This window comes from Staurois parvus, unplaced genomic scaffold (genome assembly GCF_062004578.1).
Source record: "Staurois parvus isolate SC_StPar_1 unplaced genomic scaffold, SC_StPar_1.0 ptg000006l, whole genome shotgun sequence".
Taxonomy (NCBI): domain Eukaryota; kingdom Metazoa; phylum Chordata; class Amphibia; order Anura; family Ranidae; genus Staurois; species Staurois parvus.
This window is the reverse complement of record NW_028317802.1, coordinates 311849-334815: the sequence shown is the minus strand read 5'-3', so window position 1 is coordinate 334815 and position 22967 is coordinate 311849. Positions and strand designations below refer to the sequence as shown.

Sequence of the window (22967 nt, the reverse complement as noted above, 5' to 3'; positions counted from 1 at the left end):
TCATCCCCCACAGCTATTACCTTTTGTGTCACTTGACCATCCCATTTAGATTGTAAGCTCTAACAAACGGTGCTCTGATTCCTCCTGTATTGAACTGTATTATAATAGAAATCGCTATTTGTGTGAAAATTCATTTGGGCACAGCGTTGCATGACTGCGTAATTGCCAGCTAAAATAGCACAGTGCTGAATAGCAAACAATGCCCTGGTCATGAGAGGGATAAAACCTTCCAGAGGTCAAGCAGCTAATCTCTGCGGATCAAGGCAGCTCACTGAATATGAAGTGAAGGATCCTTCAGCTGTTGTTTTAGAATGTATACGTTGTAGCTGTATTCTAGATTCCTTTACAAACAAGACTGAACTCGGCGTTTCACCACCTGCAGACAGCCAGTACCAGCACGTGCTTACTATTATGCAATCTCCTGTACAGTACTGACTTTCAGTGCGTGGGCGCTCTGGCCCGCCCCCTCTCCGGCTCTATGGTAGGTGTGAAGGGGGCGGCTCGGAACGCATGCGCACTGCGCAGTGAAGCCCTGTGACTGGCTCGGTTGCCAAAATGTGGCGGATTCCGGGGCTCCTAGGAAGGGGTGAGTATGACAGTGCCGACCGGGAGGACATGTCAGTGTTTAGGGGGCTGGGCGGGTCTTAGTTTAGCCTGGTGGTAGAGGGGGTCATTCTTGTGCTGACTTTCCCTTGTCACACACTTTTATAGTGACGGTACCTGGCTCCCATAGCCTGTATTCGGAATCTCAATACAACCTCTGTCAGGGCTTACAGCCGGCAGCTCAGTCCAAGAGAAGTGCCACCAAGTCCAGATGGTTAGCCAGTCATTGGGCAAAGAGATGGGGGTTTTTTTTGTAGCATATAGGAAAACTTTATTGAGACTAACAGGCTGTCATTGTTTTTTTTTGTTGGAACAAAGTTTTCTTCATAAATGTGCCCCTGACACGCTGCCATCCATGGGTACGTAGTTCAGTCCTGGGACATTTTTGGCAACCAATACTTTTTGCAATGTTTTTAAACGCTCCAAAGATCGCGTCCCATCATTTTATTTGGACACGCAGTAATAAAGATTATTGTACCCATCATGACTAACCCTTTCGCCGACAGCCGGTTTTGTGGTTATTTGCACATGTTTCTAAAACTCATTTTGTGCTTGATGATTATGCCCAACCCTCCACACATTATACATTTTATGAAATCGGGCACCCTGGAGAATAAAATAGCGGTTGTTCCATTTTTTATGTCACAAAACTTCCAACGGTTTACAAAGCACAAGATTTCAATTAAATAAATAAATATAATGGCGCCTATGGAAAGAGAGAGAAAATATATATATGGGTCACTAATTGATATACCAGCTGCAAAATCCACCATAAATAAAGTGTAACAAATAACACAAAAAATATAATTTGCGCTAGTAGATAAATATTAAAATATACCTGAAAATATGCCCGCTCCGTGAGGACGTCCATGACGAAACGCGTAGGGTGGGGCTTGATGTGACGTCATTACGTTTCCCAGCGATCTACTGCGCATGTGCCAAGTGGCTGGGTTCGTTTTTCACTGTGATTCCTGTATGCTGTTAACGCTGGTGTCGGCTGGGACACCTTTTGAGATAAGTGCAATGAGTGCATAATAAAGGAAGCTGTTTTTTAATAATACTGCACCATGAAGTTCTTTTATTTCTTCCGAGTGTCTGGCATTTCCCCTCTTGGATACAATTAGGGTGATCTTTTTGGAGAAGTGGATTTCCTTAGTGGTATTTGATTCTAGAGCATTCGCTCCATTGAAATTGGTCTGCTTGGATCTGGGTTCTGCAGAATATTACTCCCTGAAGACACATCCATGAATGGTCTATTAATCTACTAATACCACCGCTCCCAGAGCAATATATGCTTCAGTTTTTTATAGCTATGGTGAGTTTATTTAGTACTTTTGGTGGTGGATTGTCACATTTATATTTTTTGTGCACGTTTTTGGATCTGTATTACACATCTCAAATTTGGACTGTTTTTTTGGACACTTTTTTTATTTATAAAAAATTCTTTATATGTATTTATAAGTATTATTTACATGGATAATATTTTATATTTTTTTGTTCACCGGTATATTTTAATATTTATCTACTAGCGCAAATTATATTTTTTGTGTTACAAGATTTCAATTAACCACTTGCCCTCCTGAGGATTTACCCCCTTTCCTGACCAAGCTATTTTTTTGCGTTACTTTAACTGACAATTGCGCGGTCATGCAACGCTGCACCCAACTTAAATTTATGTCCTTTTTCCTACAAATAGAGATTTCTTTCCGTGGTATTTGATCGCCTTTGCGTTTTTTATTTTTTGCACTATAAACAAAAAAAGTCTGACAATTTAGAAAAAAACAAACAATATTTTTTTGCTATAAAACATATCCAGTAAAAAAAAAAAATCAAATTTCATCATACATTTAGATCAAAATGTATTCTGCTACATGTCTTTGCAAAAAAAAAAAAAATCCCAATACGTGTAAATTGGTTTACGTGAAAGTTACAGCGTATGCAAATGGAAATATGTATAGTGGAATTTTTATTTTTTTATACTAGTAGTGGTGATCAGCGACGTATAGCAGGACTGCAGCAGCCATTCTGACACTGGGGGGAACTGACGAACTGTCACTGACATCCCCAGTGACACCAATACAGTGATCAGTGCTAATAAAAAGCACTGACACTGTACTAATGACACTGGGCAGGAAGGGGTTAACATCTGAGATGATCAAAGGGTTAACTGTTTGCTGTGCTGTTTTACTAGGGAAACATGCTACTGTGCATTTCTCTGCTGTGCAGAGAAGTACACAGCAGCATTTCCTTGCTGGCAAGAGAGAGACCTGTCACTGTTCCTTGGTGATTGCCCGGTGCGGGCGGGGAATCTCCGGCTGGGACTTGGTGATCGATATCTGTAGCTGCCAATGGCGGCACGGTTAGGGCAGCATGTGTGCCCCCTAACTGAAAATGCAAAATCATGCATATTTATTTATTTCAGGTACTTATATAGCGCTGTCAATTTAAGCAGTGCTTTACATATATATTATACATTCACATCAGTCCCTAACCCTCAAGGGGCATACAATCTAAGGTCCCTAACTCACATTCATACATACACATAATAGGGACAATTTAGACAGGAGCCAATTAACCTACCAGCATGTCTTTGGAGTGTGGGAGGAACCCGGAGTACCTGAAGGAAACCCATGCAGGCACAGGGAGAACATACAAACTCCAGGCAGGTGGTGCTGTGATTGGGATATACGTGATTTTGCACAGCCCTGCCGTCCTGTAGCAGTAGTTCTGCTATAGGGCGGTGGATAAGCAGGTAACATAATCTAAAGTTAATTTTTGGACAAATAAACTCAATAGATTACCCATTTTTATTTTTAAAACGTTAGTAGGGCAGAGAGGGAACACACACCACTACGCATACATGATCCCGCTGCAGCCATCTTGGGTTCTGGAACATGAGTTGTTTATATGATGTAAAGGGCCTGGTTGTCATCTTTTCATTTACCACATTGTTTTAATCGGGATTACACTATGGAGAGCCTCTCTTTTTCTTTTTCATGATACTATGTCCATATGCGTATATATGCACAGGGATCTGACGTGGTTTTAGCCTCTTCCCTACTGCGCTATAGCCAAAGACGGTTTTCTAGTTCTGGGACGACGTCCATAGACATCATCTGAGAACACTCCTCCTGTGCGCCCCGACGTTGCCGTTGATCGCTGTGTCCTACGGACACAGCTGATCACGTGATATGGTAAACGGCCAATCACAGCAACCTTCTACCACTTGATGAGCTGTGTCCAATGTCCTGACCCGGCAGCACCCCCCTCCCCATGTTGAGGGCATGTGGCCTGGTATGGTTCAGGAGGGAGGGGGGTGCTCGCTCACTCGCCCCCTCCTTTTCCTGACCTGCTGGGCTGCTTGCTCGGATGAGGGTCTGGTATGGATTTTGTAGGGGACACCCACGCTATTTTTTTTTTTTTTTCTTCATTTTGGCATGGGGCTTCCCCTCGATATCCATACCAGACCCGAAGGGCTTGGTATGGATGGAGGGGGGGACCCCACTCCGTTTTTTTATTTGCCGGCAATTCTTTCTTTTACATTCAGCTGTCAGTGGGGAATCCCGCTGACAGCTGAAACATCAACACATGCTTTTCACTACTAAAATACAGCATGACTTGATAAAATAACTCATGCAGTATTTTAGTAGCCTTTTTTTTTTTTTATTTAATTTCATTCTGGGCATTTGGAAGGTCTCCTGAGGTTATCTTTTAAAAACGCTTCTAAACTCAAACGTGCATAAACGAGGCTAAATGCTCATAAACGCAGTAGGTAAACACGGCTAAACTGACATTTTTAACCTACATTTTCTAGCAGTCAGTTTCCAGTGGTAAGAAGAGTTTTTCAAACTCCCTGTGTACATGAGCCCTAATATTTTCATTGCAAGATTATAGAACCCTCCCACCTTTAACCCCAAACATTATACATTTTCTTAAATCAGACACCCTGGAGAATAAAATAGCAGTAGTTCCATTTTTTTTATGTCACACAATATTAGCTGAAAATTTTAGTTAAAAGTACTAAAAAAAAGTTAATTTTAGGACATACAATCTCATTAGATTGCCCATTTTTTGAAAAAATATAAAAGATGAGTTTGCACTGAGTAAATGGATACCCTACATATCAAGCCTTAAAATTGTGTGCACCCTTGAGCCCCAGTTCACATATATGCAGTGGGGGCAACAGGGCAAATCTTGAGCATTTCCCGCACTGCATTGAAATCGCACTCTGCTCATGTAATCTGCCACCGGTGATAATGTTACATTAATGACGCCACTAAACAGGTCGCAAAACACAGTGCGGCTGCAAGAATCTGATTGCATGGGTGTGACCACCCATGTGGTCCGATTCAGGTACGGACAAAAAAAAGTTTCCTGCACCTTTTTCGTTTTGGTGCGTTCTGAATTGAGCCATACAAAACTAATGGGCTCAAATCACACTGCAAAGAACCGCGTTTGAGTTGAACAGGAATGCAGAGTGATTCCTGTCCTAATCACATGTGATTTCGCACACTGCTATAGTGTGAACCAATGCTGAAACGGCAACAAACTTTGGTACCCTACATTTTTTCATCGGCAATGGTTTAAAAAGCCCCTACAGGTCATCCGTTTAGAATAAACCATGACTGTGGGCCTAGAGTTATTGCTTTTCATCTGGCATGTACAGCAATATATAATGTGTAGCGAAATCAACATTTTTGTGTGTAGGCTCCCCTGATGTGTGCAATCCTGTTCATAAGATTTTTTTGCGGGGGGGATTTTAACTATATGAAGGCTGCAATACTTATAGTATATTTACGTTTTGACTTTCAACTGGTTAGCAAAGCAGGGATCAGAAACAAAGAGATCTCTTAGTAAAAGCAGCACATAATACACACATTTAACTCCTTGATCACCCTAGATGTTAACTCCTTCCCAGTCAGTGTCATTAGTACAGTGACTGTGTATATTATCACTGAGCACTGTAATCGTGTCACTGGTGATGTCAGTGGCAGTTAGGCAGTTTGTTCCCCAGCATCAGTGTCAGATTGCTCGCTGCATTATCGTAGTCCCGTTATAAGTCGCTTATCACCGCCATTAGTAGCAGTGGTGCACCGAAATGAAAATTCGTGACTGAAATCGAAAATTCAGGTTGCACTTGGCTGAAAACCAAAATGGATGGTTTTTAAAAATATATATATATATATATATATAAATTGTATTCTATTAGACTTTTTAATTAATATTACATTGAAGCCAATGGGACGCGAGTTTGTATGGAAAAAAAAATCCAGTATATACAGATACAGGGGATGTTGAATTTGTATCGCCCGATCAACATGTAGTTCCGGGCATCGGGCATGTAGCTTTTTCCAACCTTTAGCCCTGTTGTGGGCAAGCAGCTGGGCTCACCTGTCAGGTGGAAGCATTCGGGCGGCAGCGCTGCCGTCTGATTGCTTCCACACAGCCCACAGTGCCAACCCCCCCACTCTCCTCCACTTCTTGTCCTGACACAGAAGGGATGTTTGACGTCTCTTCCAGGTCCCCTATTCACAGATTCCCGGAAAGAATGTAATGCAGTGTGATGTACAGTGGGGATCGAAAGTTTGGGCACCCCAGCTAAAAATTTGTATTAATGTGCATAAAGATGGAAAAATCTCCAAAAGACATCAAATTACAGATTAGACATTCTTGTAATATGTCAACAAAAGTTAATTTTATTTCCATTATTTACACTTTCAAAATAACAGAAAACAAAAAAATGGCGTCTGCAAAAGTTTGGGCACCCTGCAGAATTTATAGCATGCACTGCCCCCTTTGCCAAGCTGAGACCTGCCAGTGTCATGGATGGTTCTCAATCATCGTCTGGGAAGACCAGGTGATGTCAATCTCAAAGGTTTTAAATGCCCAGACTCATCTGACCTTGCCCCAACAATCAGCACCATGGGTTCTTCTAAGCAGTTGTCTAGAAAACTGAAACTGAAAATAGTTGATGCTCACAAAGCTGGAGAAGGCTATAAGAAGATAGCAAAGCGTTTTCAGATGTCAATATCCTCTGTTCGGAATGTAATTAAGAAATGGCAGTCATCAGGAACAGTGGAAGTTAAAGCAAGATCTGGAAGACCAAGAAAAATATCAGACAGAACAGCTCGCAGGATTGTGAGAAAAACAATTCAAAACCCACGTTTGACTGCACGATCCCTCCAGAAAGATCTGGCAGACACTGGAGTTGTGGTACACTATTCCACTATAAAGAGATACTTGTACAAATATGGTCTTCATGGAAGAGTCATCAGAAGAAAACCTCTTCAACGTCCTCACCACAAAAATCATCGTTTGAACTTTGCAAATGAACATATAGACAAGCCTGATGCATTTTGGAAACAAGTTCTGTGGACCGATGAGGTTAAAATTGAACTTTTTGGCCGGAATGAGCAAAGGTACGTTTGGAGAAGAAGGGGCACAGAATTTAATGAAAAGAACCTCTGTCCAACTGTTAAGCATGGGGTTGGATCAATCATGCTTTGGGGTTCTGTTGCAGCCAGTGGCACAGGGAACATCTCTCGATTAGAAGGAAAAATGGATTCAATAAAATTTCAGCAAATTTTGGATGGTAACTTGATGCCATCTGTGAAAAAGCTGAAGTTAAAGAGAGGATGGCTTCTACAAATGGATAATGATCCTAAACACACCTCGAAATCCACGGGGGATTACATCAAGAGGCGTAAACTGAAGGTTTTGCCATGGCCTTCACAATCTCCTGACCTCAACATAATTGAAAATCTATGGATAGACCTTAAAAGAGCAGTGCGTGACAGACAGCCCAGAAATCTCAAAGAACTGGAAGACTTTTGTAAGGAAGAATGGGCAAAGATACCTCAAACAAGAATTGAAAGACTCTTGGCTGGCTACAAAAAGCGTTTACAAGCTGTGATACTTGCCAAAGGGGGCAGTGCAAGATATTAACTCTGCAGGGTGCCCAAACTTTTGCAGACGCCATTTTTTTGTTTTCTGTTATTTTGAAAGTGTAAATGATGGAAATAAAATCTAACTTTTGTTGACATATTATAAGAATGTCTAATCTGTAATTTGATGCCTTTTGGAGATTTTTCCATCTTTCCTTGGCTTTTTTATGCACATTAATACAAATTTTTAGCTGGGGTGCCCAAACTTTTGATCCCCACTGTACACTGCATTACATTCAGGGGAGACATACAGGGTCTTTTAGACCCTGCATGGCTTATTAAAGAGAACCTGTCACCAAAAAATTATCATATAGGGGACTTTGTGTCCCCTATGTGATGAAAAAAATTAAGTAGAAATGTTTTTTTAACAGTAAAAAAAATCAAAGTTACACCCAAGCACATAACATACCCTCAAAAAAAAATTTGGGCCCACATACAGGGGCGGACTGACCATTTGGGAACTCGGGCACTGCCCGAGGGCCCGGGGTCAGTAGGGGGCCCCATGAGATGCCCCTTGGTACCTTTCATAGGCTTTTTTGGGTGTGGTTTGAGTGTGGGCGAGGACACGGGCCCCATGATCCCCTATTGCCCGGGGGCCCCATGAGTTGTCAGTCCGCCCCTGCCCGCATATATTCACTTTCAAACATAAAAGCACATGCCGGGGTGCCTACGCATGAAAACATCGATTCCAATACACACGTTACATATCGCCGCGCACGCCAGAATGAGAGCAATAATTCTAGCGCCAGACCTCCTCTTTAATGCTAAACCGATGACCTATAAGGGTTTTAAAAGGGTCACCTATGGAAAAAAAGTATAGGGTGCTGAAGTTTGTTGCCATTTCAGAAGTGCACGCAAATTTAAGGTTTGACATGTTGGATATCTATTTACTCGGTGGAACCTCATCTTTTATATTTTATATTACCTTTTGCGGTAATATCATGTGACATAAAAAATTAGAACTACCAGTATTTTGTTCTCTAGAGTCTCTGATTTCAGAAAATATATAATGTTTGGGGGTTTTGGGTAATCTTCAGGCCTAAAATGATTTTGTAAATGCGTGCAAAAATCAAAAATGGCTCTGGCAGCAAAAGGGATAAAGGATAAGCTGGACCCTCCCCTTTCCTGACAAACACCCAATCGGTACTGGAGACTGGGAGGAGGAGATAAAATGGCGCAATGTTAAAAAAAATTAAACGTTTAATTTGCCATAATTATTTGATTTTCAAAGTCCCAGACATTCCTAATTTTATCAGGACAAGTAGATTGTCATGAGGGACAAGTAGATTGGGACACCAATTTAGTCCCTGGACAAGTAGTTTTTCAAAAATTTCCACACCTTTGCCATACTTTGTAGACACTACAACTTTCATGCAAACCAATTAATATACACTTATTGGGAGTTTTTTTTAACAAAGACATTGCAGAATACATCATAGCCTAAATTTATAAAGAATGTTTTATTGGATTTGTACAAAGAAATGTGTGTGTATATGTATGTGTATGTATATGTATGTATGTATGTGTGTGTGTATATATATGTGTGTGTATATATATATATATATATATATATATATTTTTTTTTTTTTTTTAAACGAGTGATGATCAATGATGATGAGTGATGTGGAAAAATTACTACTTAAAGTAGTGCAGTGCCATATAGCAAAGAATGGCCTGGTCATGTAGGAGGTAAAATTTTCTGGAGCTTAATGGTTAAAGTGTATTTTTTTCCAAAACAATTGCCTTTGAAAAACTGCTTCACAAATACTGTGTGACATAAAAAATTGCAGCACCCTTCATTTTATTTTCTAGGGCTTCTGCTTAAAAATATATAATGTTCAGGGGTTCTAAGTAATTTTCTAGCTAAAATTACTGATTTTTAAATGTAAAAAATGTCAGAATTGGCATGGTCTTAAATTGGTTAAGTTATTGGGTGTAACTAATTCTGAACACTTTTTAAAAAGATTTTTTTTTTCACTTAACTTTTTCTTTTTCATTACATGGGGGACAAAAAGTCCCCTGTGTGATGATTTTTTGGGTGACAGGCTCTCTTTAGAGCTGATCCACACATGAGCAGTACAGACTGAAGCTCAAGTTTCACCGCTAATTGACACAGTAGTTGCTCAGCAAAAAGTCAGGCTCAAGACAGGATCAGGTCAGGATTTTACCCTGTTCACACTTCTGCAGTTTAGAAACTGTTCAGTCAATAGCCTGTGATCCGCACCTGAACCGGACCACACTGCTCAGATATTGTACAAGACTCTTTTTCAGTCCGCACTGCCAGTGCATTGGACATATGTGAACAGCCATCATAGGAAGCAATGTTATTTCGCATGTCATGCAGATTGGATGCAGTTCATCCTACAACTACGGTACATCCAATCCGCATAAATGTGAACCGGCACTTAATGAGACAGCAGGGTCTCCCCCATTCTGCAATTAAATATTATATTGCACTGCTTTAGTTTCTTCTCCAGCCAGTGACACAGAAACCCGGAAGTGACATTTTCTTTTGGTGGTATTTGATTGCCTGTGCGGTTTTTTTTATTGTTTGCGCTATAAAAAAAAGACAGACAATTTTGAGAAAATAACAATATTTTTGACCTTTTGCTATTTAACATGTCCAGTAAAAAAATTTAAACAATCAAATTTTGTCATAAATGTAAGACAAAATGTATTCTGCTACTGTCTTTGCTAAAATAAAAAATCCTAATACGTGTAAATTAAGTGGTTTATGTGAAAATTATGGCGTTTACAAATGGCAGTATATATACTGGTATTTTTTTTTTTAATACTAGTAATGGCGGCGTTCAGTAACTTATAGCGGGACTGCAGTGGCCATTCTGACACGGGGGGGGGGAGGGGGGTGGGTCTGACATCCCCAGTGACATCAATACAGTGATCAGTGCTAATAAAAAGCATTGACACTGTATTAATGGCACTGGGCAGGAAAGGGTTAACGTGGAGCGATCAAAGGGTTAGCTGTGTGCTGTTTTACTGTAAGCTGTGTGTGTGTTTTCAACTGTAAGCACACTGCTTTGTACGGCTCTGACAGGGTAGAGAACTGTATTGTTTACATACAGTTCTCTCCCGCCCCCATCAGTAATGCTCAGCGATCACCAGGTGCCGGCGTTTAATCACCGGCCGGGACCCGGTGTTTGACAGCCGAAGTCGCAAATAGCAGCTTGCGTGTGCCCCTACCTGGAAATCACAATATATATATATATATATATATATATAGCACAATCACGTATATATACACTGACAGTTAATTGACCTTTTGAATGTCGCATGAGATAAGTGGGAAAAAAAAAAAGTGTCACGTGATCCAATTATCTCATACGATATTCTTTAGTGAATTGAGCCCTAGAAGAGACTGCAAGAAGTGGTGCGTGGTTGCCTAGGTGATGCATTTCGCGGGTGTGGCCTCCTTTTTTTGGTCCTGGATTTGAAGTCAGTGCTACACATTTTTTGACTTCTAATGAAGCCAATAGATCATTATAACAAATCACATTTCTTGTTTGCCGTTTCCGCCAGTAAAGAAAGTGGCAGGAAAAGCTCCAAGATCAAAATTCAAAATCTGTATTGCCTGCTGGATTAAGTAAACTATCCTTGAGTTACACAAAGTCACGCAAGTGAGTCTTCCTGCCTTTAATGCCCTTTTAATTTTAACTTCTTCATGGGTGGAATAAGGTGGTTCCATTCTGGAGCAAATCTGCAAGGCCACAACGCGATCAAGCTTTCACTATCAAACTTTTGGGAGAAAGGTTCTGCAGGCTGTTACCAAACCTCTGCTCAAATTGCTTAGGTGATTTGAGGGGAAGTGGGAGCAGGTACCTATCAAAACTAGGTACCCGTTCCCTAAATAAAAAAAATATAATGTGCCAAATGTGGTAGAGGAGGGGGGAGGAGGACATAAAACAAAACTTTCCCTTTTTGGGTGAAGTTACTCTTTATTTATACTTGTATTCTTTTTGAATAACCAATAATGTATAAGGGGGATTAGAACAGCTGGGTTCATAGCACAAGTTTAGTTGATTTGAATGAAACACAACATCTTATTGGCTAAACTCACTGAACCTTTCTAAGTGAACGGTTTCTACTCCTGTTTGCATGTCAAACCCGTGGAGATTGCAGTTGGACTGGAAAAGGTGTGTTCAGCCTTTATATATGTATTTATTTATATCCGTTGAGAGAACAGCCTGTAGCAACGTAAATATTGCGCAACAGATGTTTTATGTTTAATGACAGTTGCTCCCCCCCCCACCACACACACACACACACACACACACACACACACCTCTTCCACCTTTCTTTGGGGGGGGGGGGGGTACCTGGTTTTGACAGGTATCCTCTTCCACTTCTGGTCACTGGTATTATTTATTACAGGTACTTATATTGTGCCATCAATTTACCCAGCGCTTTACTTATATAGTACATTCACATCGGTCCCCAGCCCTCAAGGGGCGTACAATCTAAGGTCCCTTACATTCATACATACACATACTAGGGCCAATTTAGACCGGAGCCAATTCACCTACCAGCATGTTTTTGGAGTGTGGGAGGAAACCAGAGTACTCTGAGGAAACCCACGCAGGCACAGGGAGAACATGCAGACTCCAGGCAGGTGGTGCCGTGGTTGGGATTCAAACCAACAACCCTAGTACTGCCTGGCAGAAGTGATAACCATTTAGCCACTGTGTTGCCCGGGTAGCACTGGTACCTGCTCCCTTGATGGCTGCACCAGTCTGACACTCAACCTTCCTATATTCATTCCGCAGTTCCTTTGGCCATGACAACTTCATCCTTTCAGTCTAGAGAAGAATTTTCTGTCTGAATTCATAGGCAGAATTTCTGGCTATGTCGAGGCCAGGGACTCCTAGGGTCATGGCCACGCCCCTTCTACTTCTCTCCAGCATCAGCTTTTGACTTTGTTCTTCAGCCAGATGTGGTACCAGAGAGGTGGCATTAGCAGAGGAAGACTCCTTGCCTTCTGAGATATCTGATCAGAATGACATGACTGCTACAGAAATGTTTCTGAAACTCATGAACACTATTTGTTATGCTGATTGAAGCTGTTCTCTCTTTAGCGTAGAGCGTCTGCTCGCCGTAAAGTTTCTAGTATGGGGTCCTCAAAGTTCCCTATACCAGCTAACATCAATTCTGTTCAGGCGCTGCTTGAGCCTGTCCTAAATGATGACTGGGCTCAACTGCAAAAAAATTTTTTTTTCTCTACCCTAAACTTTTCGCCCAACATATCCTACTGAGGAAAGTTTGCTTGGAAAATGGACAATTCCTGTGGTAGATCCAGCTATTTCCTAGCTTAACAAACCAAACACAAAAAGTGTGTTCAAAGACACCCCTTAGGTAGAAGGTCTCTTTAAGTCTACCTTTGCTCTGACCGGCCCTGCCATTCAACCTGCAGTTGTATTTACGGAAAGCTGTAAGACCACTGCTATTTGAACTAAGGTTAGGGCTCAGAACCCTAGCTGTCTCCTTATAGTTCCATCTGTCCATAGTCAGCTGGAACTTTTACCTTCATCTTCACACTACTGCTGGAATGGCTTGGCAGGTACACTGCCAAATTTCTAAGATTTGCTTTATCTTTGTACATATTAGATGCCTATCTGCATGTTCCCACTTTTTTGTCTCCCCATCACTAAGTGCGTTTTGCAGTAGGTGACCCTCATTACCAGTTTTTTTGCCCTTTCCCTTGGCCTATCCATGGTTGTTTTCACAAATGTGCTTTCCCAGATTTGGCTCTGCCTCATTCTGAGGGGATTCGTGTTGTGGGGTACCTGGATGAACTCTGGTTAAAGAACCAGTCTTCCTGTCCCTGTCAGTTTCATCTCTTCACAACATTTTTAGCCAAATTGATTTTCAACGGAAAGGCAACATAATAACTCTAACATGGTTTCATTATGCTTGCACAGGCCCTTGAGGTTTTTATGCATTCTAAATGCTTAGTAAATAATACTCTTCATGTCAGAATTTACATTTCCAAAGGGAGATTAAAGTGTATCTAAAGACAGAATTTTTTTTTTTTTTAGTTTTGGATAGAGTGGAGTGGGATTCGAACACATTTTGGGTTGTCCCCAGAAAAGTAATAGAGGGGAGATCTTCCAATGTGGACACTAGTTCTGGTGACACGCTAGGATTCCCTTACTTTGGAGGGATTTCTTCTGACTTCCTGTTTTCACTATGGGACAGGAAGTGAAGAGAAATCTCCCCAATGGGACAGATATGGCAAAAAAAAATTACAGGGGTTATAACTCTCCCTTCCTCTTTCCAAAATAAAAACAAAAAAAAGGTTTTGTCTTTAATTACACTATAATAGATATCTTTGGATACCAAGCCTAATAAATTCAAACTCGCTTTGTGTTTCCCTTAGCTAATTATATGATTAAGTATAAGGAGTATGCAAATCTTTCATGTCAGTCATTTTCTTGCTTTACTTACTAGATCTTAGCTAGCTGAAAAAAGAGAAACACTTCTACACATTTAACTTATTTCCTTATTGCTTTGGCTCCATCTCCTGTCTCAAAATCCTTAGATGGGTGACCATCCAAGCCAAGTTTGTAATTACAGCACAATATTGGATCAGTACCAGAGCAATTTTCTTCTCATACAATTATTCTAGCAGAGCCACCTTTATATGGTTTATATAATTAATAGTTTATTCTTTACAGGGCTGCCATTAAATCATGGGCATTACATATTTCCAGCCAAATGGCACATACTATATGTCGCTTACAAAAGAGAGACCCTTTCTGCTGTTTGTAAATGTAAGAGTGTGGTAATTTGTAAAGATATAAGTGAAGGTCAGGGCTTGTGTTACAGCAGTGTACAGCTTTTGTTATCATTGTATTTCATATATATATTTGTAAGTGTTGCCATTAGTGAGTCAACTATACCATATATTGGGGGAACTTAAGCTGTTGAAATAAACTTATTTTCTTATAACAGTAGAATAGTTTAAGGCCTTGCATACACTGGGTGCCTAGCCCCTATGAGCAAGATTCCAGCATTTTTGTAGAAGCGGAAGGCTCTGGTGCACCTTGCAGCCACTGCTGCAATGGTACTAACATTTAGGGCAGTATAGGCCTAAGAACAAATGCCCAGAAGGTAAGATGCCTGTGCTCTGGGCATTTGTCATTGGGCACATACTGCCTTAAGCGTTAGACTTACTCTGTACATAATCCAGCCACGGCAGTTTTCATTCACTCTTAAGACTTTTACAGGCTGCCAACAGCAGGGCTCGATGGTGTCCCTGTGGCTTCCACCCACATGTAAATGCCAGAATCGCATGCAGAGGGGCTAAACGCCCAGTATGCATGAGGCCTAAGTAGTATATAGAGTCATGTCAGACCTGACCAGTAACCTTGCACCTAGGGAGAGAAGCAATGAGGTCATGGTACAGAATTGCTAAGTTAGGGTGCCAATTGTGTAAAGTTTACATGAATAGGTTATGTTTTTCTTCCAGCCCTGAACCGCTGTCATGCTTCCAATATCCAGGGATGTGTTCACGGAGAGACTGAAGCTTTAAATCCTTCATCTCTGATTCCGTTGGGTCAGAATGTGGGTAGCAAAAGGTACGTTTAAAATGGAAATATTAAAATGGTTACAAAGCATAAGCATTTTTACCCTGGTGCATTCTTTGCATTAAGGTAAAAAATGTTTAGGTATCAATATTCCTCCTCACTACCTCCCCCCCCCCTCCCTTTTCCTGTTTACTTACCTGAGCCCCCATTTGATCTAGCACTGTGCCATGTTGCAGGACCATGCAATTGTCATTCAAAGTGTGAAAATTTACCTGGGCAGGAAGGGCATGAAAGTGTCCAGTATTGAAGTGGTTATAGTAAGCAACACCACACTCCTACCCCTCCTCACCTGAGACCAAGACTTTTTGTACGTTAAGGCCCTGGCATTGCACTGTGCAATACATACGTGAGCTTCCTGTACTATGGTAGTGCTCTAGTGTTTCACTTATTAAATAATACTTTTGTCCTGGTATTTCACACCACCAGTTTTTCTGCATACGATGTTTTTTCAGTGTTTTTCTTTTAATTTCTTTGATTAAAAAGTTAGTTTACCTTTTAATGTATGTACAGTGGATATAAAAAGTCTACACATCCCTGTTAAAATGTTAGGTTTCTGTTATGTAAATAAATGAGACAAAGATAAATAATTTCAGAACCTTTTCCACCTTTTAATGTGATCTATAAAAACTGTACAACTCAATTAAAAAACAAACTGAAATCTTTTTTTTTTTTTTTTTGGGGGGGAGGGGGAGAGTAGTAAACATAAAAAAACTAAAATGATGTGGTTGCATAAGTGTGCACACCCTCTTATAACTGAGGATGTAGCTGTGTTCAGAATTAAGAAATCACATTCAAAATCATGTTAAATAGGAATCAGTACACACCACACCTGCCATAATTTAAAGTGCCTCTGATTAACCCCAAATAAAGTTCAGCTGTTCTAGTAGGTTTTTCCTGACATTTTCTTAGTCGCATCCTACAGCAAAAGCCATGGTCTGCAGAGAGCTTCCAAAGCATCAGAGGGATCTCATTGTTAAACGTATCAGTCAGGAGAAGGGTACAAAAGAATTTACAAGGCATTAGCTATACCATGGAACACAGTGAAGACAGTCCTCATCCAGTGGAGAAAATATGGCGCAACAGTGACACCAGCAAGAACTGGATGTCCCTCCAAAACTGGTGAAAAGACAAGAAGAAAACTGGTCTGGGAGGCTGCCAAGAGGCCTACAGCAACATTAAAGAAGCTGCAGGAATATCTGGCAAGTACTGGCTGTGTGGTGCATGTGACAACAATCTCCCATATCCTTCATATGTCTGGGCTATGGGGTAGAGTGGCAAGACTGAAGCATTTTCTTATGATGAAAAACCTCCAAGCCCGGCTAAATTTTGCAAAACCACATCTGAAGACTCCCATAAGCATGTGGGAAAATGTGTTATGGCCTGATGAAACCAAGGTTGAACGTTTTGGCCATAATTCCAAAAGATATGTTTGGTGCAAAAAGAACACTGCACATCACCAAAAGAACACCATACCCACAGTGAAGCATGGTGGTGGCAGCATCATGCTTTGGGGCTGTTTTTCTTCAGCTGGAACTGGGGCCTTAGTCAGGGTAGAGGGAATTATGAACAGTTCCAAATACTAGTCAATATTGGCACAAAACCTTCAGGCTTCTGCTAGAAAGCTGAACATGAAGAGGAACCTCATCTTTTAGCTTGACAACAACCCAAAGCATACATCCAAATGAACAAAGGAATGGCTTCACCAAAAGAAGATTAAACTTTTGGAATGGCCCAGCCAGAGTCCAGACCTGAATCCAATCGAAAATCTGTGGGGTGATCTGAAGAGGGCTGTGCACAGGAGATGCCCTCGCAATCTGACAAATTTGGAGTGTTTTTGCAAGGAAGAGTGGACAAATATTGCCAAGCCAAGATGTGCCATGCTGATAGACTCACACCCAAAAAGACTGAGTGCTGTAATAAAATCAAAAGGTGCTTCAACAAAGTATTAGTTTAAGGATGTCCACACTTATGCAACCATATTATTTTACTTTTTTATTTTACTTCCCTTCACCTAAAAGATTGTCTCCTTTTTTTTTTTTTTTTTTTTAACATCACAGAAATCTGACATTTTAATAGGGGTGTGTATACTCTTTATATCCACTAAACATTTAAAATTGTCTTTTTTTTTTTTTTTTTTTATTTGATTCTTCATTTTGAAGCTGTTTTTAGTGTGGACTTCCTCTCACTGTCCTGCTGTTGGATATGCAGCTTCAGCACCTCATGAACCAGCATTTGTCTATAAGAACTCATTTTGCCCAACTGCGAAGCTGCAGTCCACTCATTGGCAGAATACTGAGTTCAGCCTCTGCTGTGGGAGAGAGCAGGAGGCGCATGTTTGGTTAGGCTAAATAAGCGGAGTTCTTGTAGCTGAGTGCTCATAAGTGGGGCGCTGGAGCTGTGCATCGAACAGTCATTTCATCTTACTATCTAGGCAGGAGGGAGAGGGAGAGTCTGCAGTGGCAGCTTCAAAGTTAAGAGTTCCACCTGAGAGAAAAAAAAAAGTCAGCAGCTACAAAAACTACAGCTGCTGACTTTTAAAATACAGCCACTTACCTGACCCTTGGTCTAGCGTTGTCCCCAACACCGCTGGTTTCACTGGCCGTCTTCTCTCTCTGGCACCAGCATCTTTAGTGTGGGCACCTGGCTGTGACAGCTTGGGTGCCTACTGAGCATGCGCGAGAAGCGCTGCGCTTTGTGAATGACCCTGTAGTCTTCTGGGACCTGTCACGTTTCCCAAAAGATTACGGGGAGGGAGGTGGGGAAGACCACTTCCACTTCTGATTGCTTAGCTGATTGCAGCGGAAGTGGGAACGGGTACTTGACAAATTTGGGTACCGGCTCCCTCCCCCCCTTCTCCCTAAAGGTGCCAATCCTTAATTGGGAGCAGGGGACAAAGCATTAAAGCGGAACTTCCCCTTTTGTGTGGAGCTCCGCTTTAAGGATCATTTTATAAAATGGAGAACAGCATTTGCTTTGCAATAAAACCTGTAATACATATGGTATTGTTTTTTGAATGTCATTAAAGGTGAACTAACCTTTTAAAGATAGACTGCCACCTTACCCATTCTCTGACCCACTGATACATTGCCAGTGCTCTCAGCTGCTCCTTCCTCTGTTGTAGCAGTGCCAACATTCCCAGTGTCAACTGATGTCGGATGCTAGGGGGAGCTGTGACTTCACTTTCTCAATTTTGTGACGGTAGTGGGGCATAGCAATGGTGTTACCTAGGTTATTGTGCATTAAAAAATACAATCTGTCTAGGTATGCCCACTTCTGCAGCCTGATATTCACCCATGAAAGAATTTGGATATTTACTTATGATGTCTGAAGAGACAGCCCACTGCTTGCGTCAGAACTAAGGGCTTTTGCAAGGCGTACTGGGGCAGAATGTTGTGATATTTATGGAAGTCATATACAGCACTCTGCTGGCCCCTCCCACCAGTCATGATCTTTCTCCATTGCATTGAGAAGCACAAAGACCCAGTGATGTCACTAGGTCTAAAGTTTGAAAAAATATATATAATTTGCTAGTTGTTAAGGGGGACAGAAACCAGAACCAGGGAAGCCAAAATATAACCAAATTAAACTTCAGCTTTCATAACATTTGTCTTTTGATCTAAGGATCTTTAGCACTGTTGCTATGCACTAACATGCATTTTAAGTTGTATCCCTAGGCTAAGCATTTTTAGAGATTTGGAAAAAGTGTCCATCCCATTTAAAGTCCAGCAGTGATGCTTAGGTGGGAACAGCCCATCTTGACTTCTAAAGTCAACATTTTCATATAATTTCATCTGCCCTGGTCTCTGAATCTTCTTACTGTTTTATCATGCAGTTTTCACTGATGGTAAACGCTTCTTAAGAGAATGTTCAGTTTTAAATTTCCCAGTTTTACAAGTTCACTATACATTGCTCCAGAACTATTAAGATTAATTTTAAGATGTCACTAAATGCATCAGCACAGTTGAAAAATTCTGATCAATGGGACCTGATTTACCTCAGTTGTTTTATGGTTTTTATTAGCTCTAGGTTATTTGCTTGAACTTATGCTGGTATTTCATCAGCATGCCACTGGAGATAGGAGCAGATAAATTCATGCTGTTTCTGATGTCAGTACGCTTGTTTTCATGGTTGGGAAGCTCAAAGTTGCGTGTTAAGTGTCATAGCAAGCTGCAGTCTGCTTCATCGCACAATGTATTTTTAATACAGTAACAGATGTCTATATTCCATCGGTGGTGAGATCTAAAACATTTTATGTGTGAAGACAAAACCATAGTTTAAAAAACAAAACTGACAGGTATCACTGTACAAATGCATGTGGTACTTCTCACATTACAGAATGAATCCGTAAATACCCTGAATGATTTTATCTGTGATCTCCTGACCACCGCTGCAGTAAGTGCATTGCCCTTTAAGGGAGCCTGGTGTGTCCTCCTATGAACTGCCCTGGTTTCACTCCTGTTAGCGGTTAATACTGGGACTCTAGCCGCTATTGTTTATAGTCATGAACCAGTGGTGGGAACAAGAGCTGCAACTTTAAATTAGGTGCCCAGTGCCCCCCTTTCTAGGGGTACATTGATATTTAAAAAAATGTATGACCCCCAAACACTGAATTCAAGCCACAGTACACTGTGAAGACCGTGAATCATGGTTGCGCAAGCATCATGATATGGGGATGTTTCTCATACTACGGTGTTGGGTCTGTTTATCGCATACCAGGGATCATGGATCAGTTTGAATACATCAGAATACTTAAAGAGGTCATGCTGCCTTATGCTGAAGAGGAAATGCCCTTGAAATGGGTGTTCCAACAAGACAACGACCCCAAACACACCAGTAAACGTGCAACATCTTGGTTCCAGACCAACAAGATTGACGTTATGGAGTGGCCAGCCCAATCCCCGGATCTTAATCCAATAGAAAACTTGTGGGGTGACAACAAAAATGCAGTTTCTGAGGCAAAAACCAAGAAATATTGTAAGCTTGAAAGAGCAGGGCCCTCGATCCCCTCATGTTTTGCATTGTATTGGTATTGTTCTGTCACATGTTCTGTCCCCCTTTGTAATGTACAGCGCTGAGCGAACTATTGGCGCTTTATAAATACTGAATAATAATAATAATAATAATAGAGAAGAACTGTGGAATGTAGTCCAATCATCCTGGGCTGGAATACCTGTTCACAGGTGCCAGAAGTTGGTTGACTCCATGCAACACAGATGTACAGCAGTTATCAGAAACAGTGCTTATACAACTAAATATTAATTAAGTGATTCAAAGGAAAGCAAAATCTTCAAACATTTTTCAGTTTATATAGTGAATGTTTGAGTTTGTAAAGAAGAATACAAACACTGCTATGTTTTTGAACAGTCTAATATTCACTTTTCTTCAATTTTTTTTATAGGAACAACACAAATTTGATATATTTTTCTTCATGTTTTGATTTGGAATAGAATATGTAGTGTTCCCAATGCATTTCCGTGTATGGGAAATAAAAGCTATTAGAAGGATTTTGAGCTTTGTTCACTTTTTTCAACACACTGCTATTATTTTGAACACAACTGTAGTTGCTGGCACTCCTTAAAGGTGGACCCAAGACAAATGGCTAAATACACAAATGAAATACTTACGCTAGAGCTGTTTTAGCTGACATATATATGTAGTATATCTGTCCATATAGTCATGAGATTTAAACATCTGCCACATGGCATACGCAGATCCAAGAGACCTGATTTTTGTCTGCTGCAGTTAAGTAATACTTACATGTCTTGTCTTTGCCTCCAGCCCTGTGACTTCACAGTGAAAGTGAAGCTACACACTGATTAGCTTATTTTTTTATTGCTTTGCTTTCTCCTCCTATCAGTATGTGCCGTGTTAGCACATGAGCACTGCAGCACATTTGCTTGGCTTCTTGTGCTGCGAGTTCCTCTCCCAGTTCAAGCTCTGCTGTGTAGGTGATTGTAAGCAGCTAATATTAACACATTAACTGCTTGCCTCCCGCCCACAATAGTTGTACTGCGAGCAGGCGGCAGCTCCAGGCTGGGTGACGTACCTCTACATCACGATCTTTCTTCCGGGTCTGGGGGCGCATATGCACGTGTCCCCTGCCGACCTGTGGTGTGATTGTACACATCACGAGTTGGGCTCTGCTAAAGTAAATATCCCTTAAACAGTGCACATTTAGGCAATATTTACTGTACCTACAGGTAAGCCTTAATTTAGCACTTCCGAAGGCAGTAGTGACTTTTTTTTTTCCTGCAATTTTGGATAGAGTAGGAAGGGCTAGAAACTGCAATTCCTGTCCGAAGGAAGCAAGTTGAAATTTTACCAGAATCCCACCCTGGACTATTGTCACTGTCCTCTAAGTCTGTGAAATTTTGGATTCCACCTTTAGATTGTAAGCTCCATGAGCAGGACCCTCCTTTTCTTTCTGTATAAAACTGTATTGTAATTGTACTGTCCCCCTTTATATTGGAAAGCGCTGCACAAACTATTGGTTCTATATACAGTTAGGTCCATATATATTTGGACACAGGCACAATTTTAGATTTGTCAGGTATTTACCAAAACATATTCATGCTATAGTTATAGAATGGATATGGGATGAAAGTACACAATCTCAGGTTTAATTTGAGGGTATGTACAACCAAATTGGGGGAAGGGTTCAGGAATTACAGCTCTTAAGAGTAGTCACCCCCCCCCCCCTTTTTCAAGGGACCAAAAGTAATTGGATAATTGCATCAAAAGCGGTTTCATGGCTAGGTGTGGGCAACTCCTTCATTATTTCTTCATCAATTAAGCAGGTAAAATGTCTGGAGTTGATTCTAAGTGTGGTATTTGCATTTGGAATCTATTGCTGTGAACCTACATCTTGAGTTCAAAAGAGTTCTCCATGCAAGTGAAACAGGCCATTGTAAGGCTTCAAAAACTAAACAAATCCATCAGAGAGCAGCAACATTAGGAGTGGCCAAATCAACCGTTTGGTACATTCTGAGGAAAGAAGAATGCACTGGTGAGCTCAGCAACATAAAAAGGTATGAACATCCACCAAAGACAACAGTGGTGGATGATCGCAGGATCCTCTATATGGTAAAGAAAAACCCATTCACGACATCCAGACAAGTGAAGGACACTCCAGGAGGTGGGCGTATCATTGTCAAAGTCTACAATCAAGAGAAGACTTCACGAGAGCAAATACAGAGGGTTCACCACAAGGTGCAAACCATTCATAGGTCTGTAGAATAGAAAAGCCAGAGTAAACCTTGACAAAAAACATCTAAAAAAGCCAGACCATTTCTGGAAAAGCATCCTTTGGACAGATGAAGCTAAGGTTAATCTGTACCAGAATGACAGGAAGAAAAAAGTGTGGAGAAGGCTTCAAACACCTCATGATCCACAGCACACAACGTCATCAGTAAAACATGGTGGAGGCAGTGTGACGGCATTGACATGCATGACTTCCAGTGGCACTGGGTCATTGGTGTTTATTGATGATGTGACAGAAGCAGACGGATGAATTCTGCAGTGTTTAGAAGTATACTGTCAGCCCAGATTCAGCCAAATGCAGCAAAGTTGATTGGACGGCTTTTCACAGTACAGATGGACAATGATCCAAAACACACTGCAAAAGCAACTCAGGAGCCTTTGAAGTAAAAGAAGTGAAATATTCTGCAATGGCCAAGTCAATCACCTGATCTCAACCTATTTGAGCATGCATTTCACTTGCTGAAGGCAAAACTAAAGTCAGAAAGACCCACAAAGAACAACTGAAGACAACTGCAGTTAGAGCCTGGCAAAGCATCAGAAAGGAGGAAACACAGTCTTT

The 22967-nt window shown here is 41.0% G+C and overlaps 1 protein-coding gene across 2 annotated transcripts in view; it reads left to right on the top strand.

Annotated features, from left to right (window-relative positions):
• Positions 1-471: 471 nt before the first annotated feature.
• LOC149474301 (DAP3-binding cell death enhancer 1-like) overlaps positions 472-22967 on the top strand; it is a 68041-nt gene continuing 45545 nt past the window's right edge. For both annotated transcript variants that reach the window (XM_089652893.1, XM_089652832.1), the window contains exons 1-2: positions 472-586; positions 15031-15139. In XM_089652893.1, coding sequence (XP_089509019.1) covers positions 556-586; positions 15031-15139 — 140 coding nt within the window. In that variant the 5' untranslated portion in view covers positions 472-555. The remainder of the gene's footprint in view (positions 587-15030; positions 15140-22967) is intronic.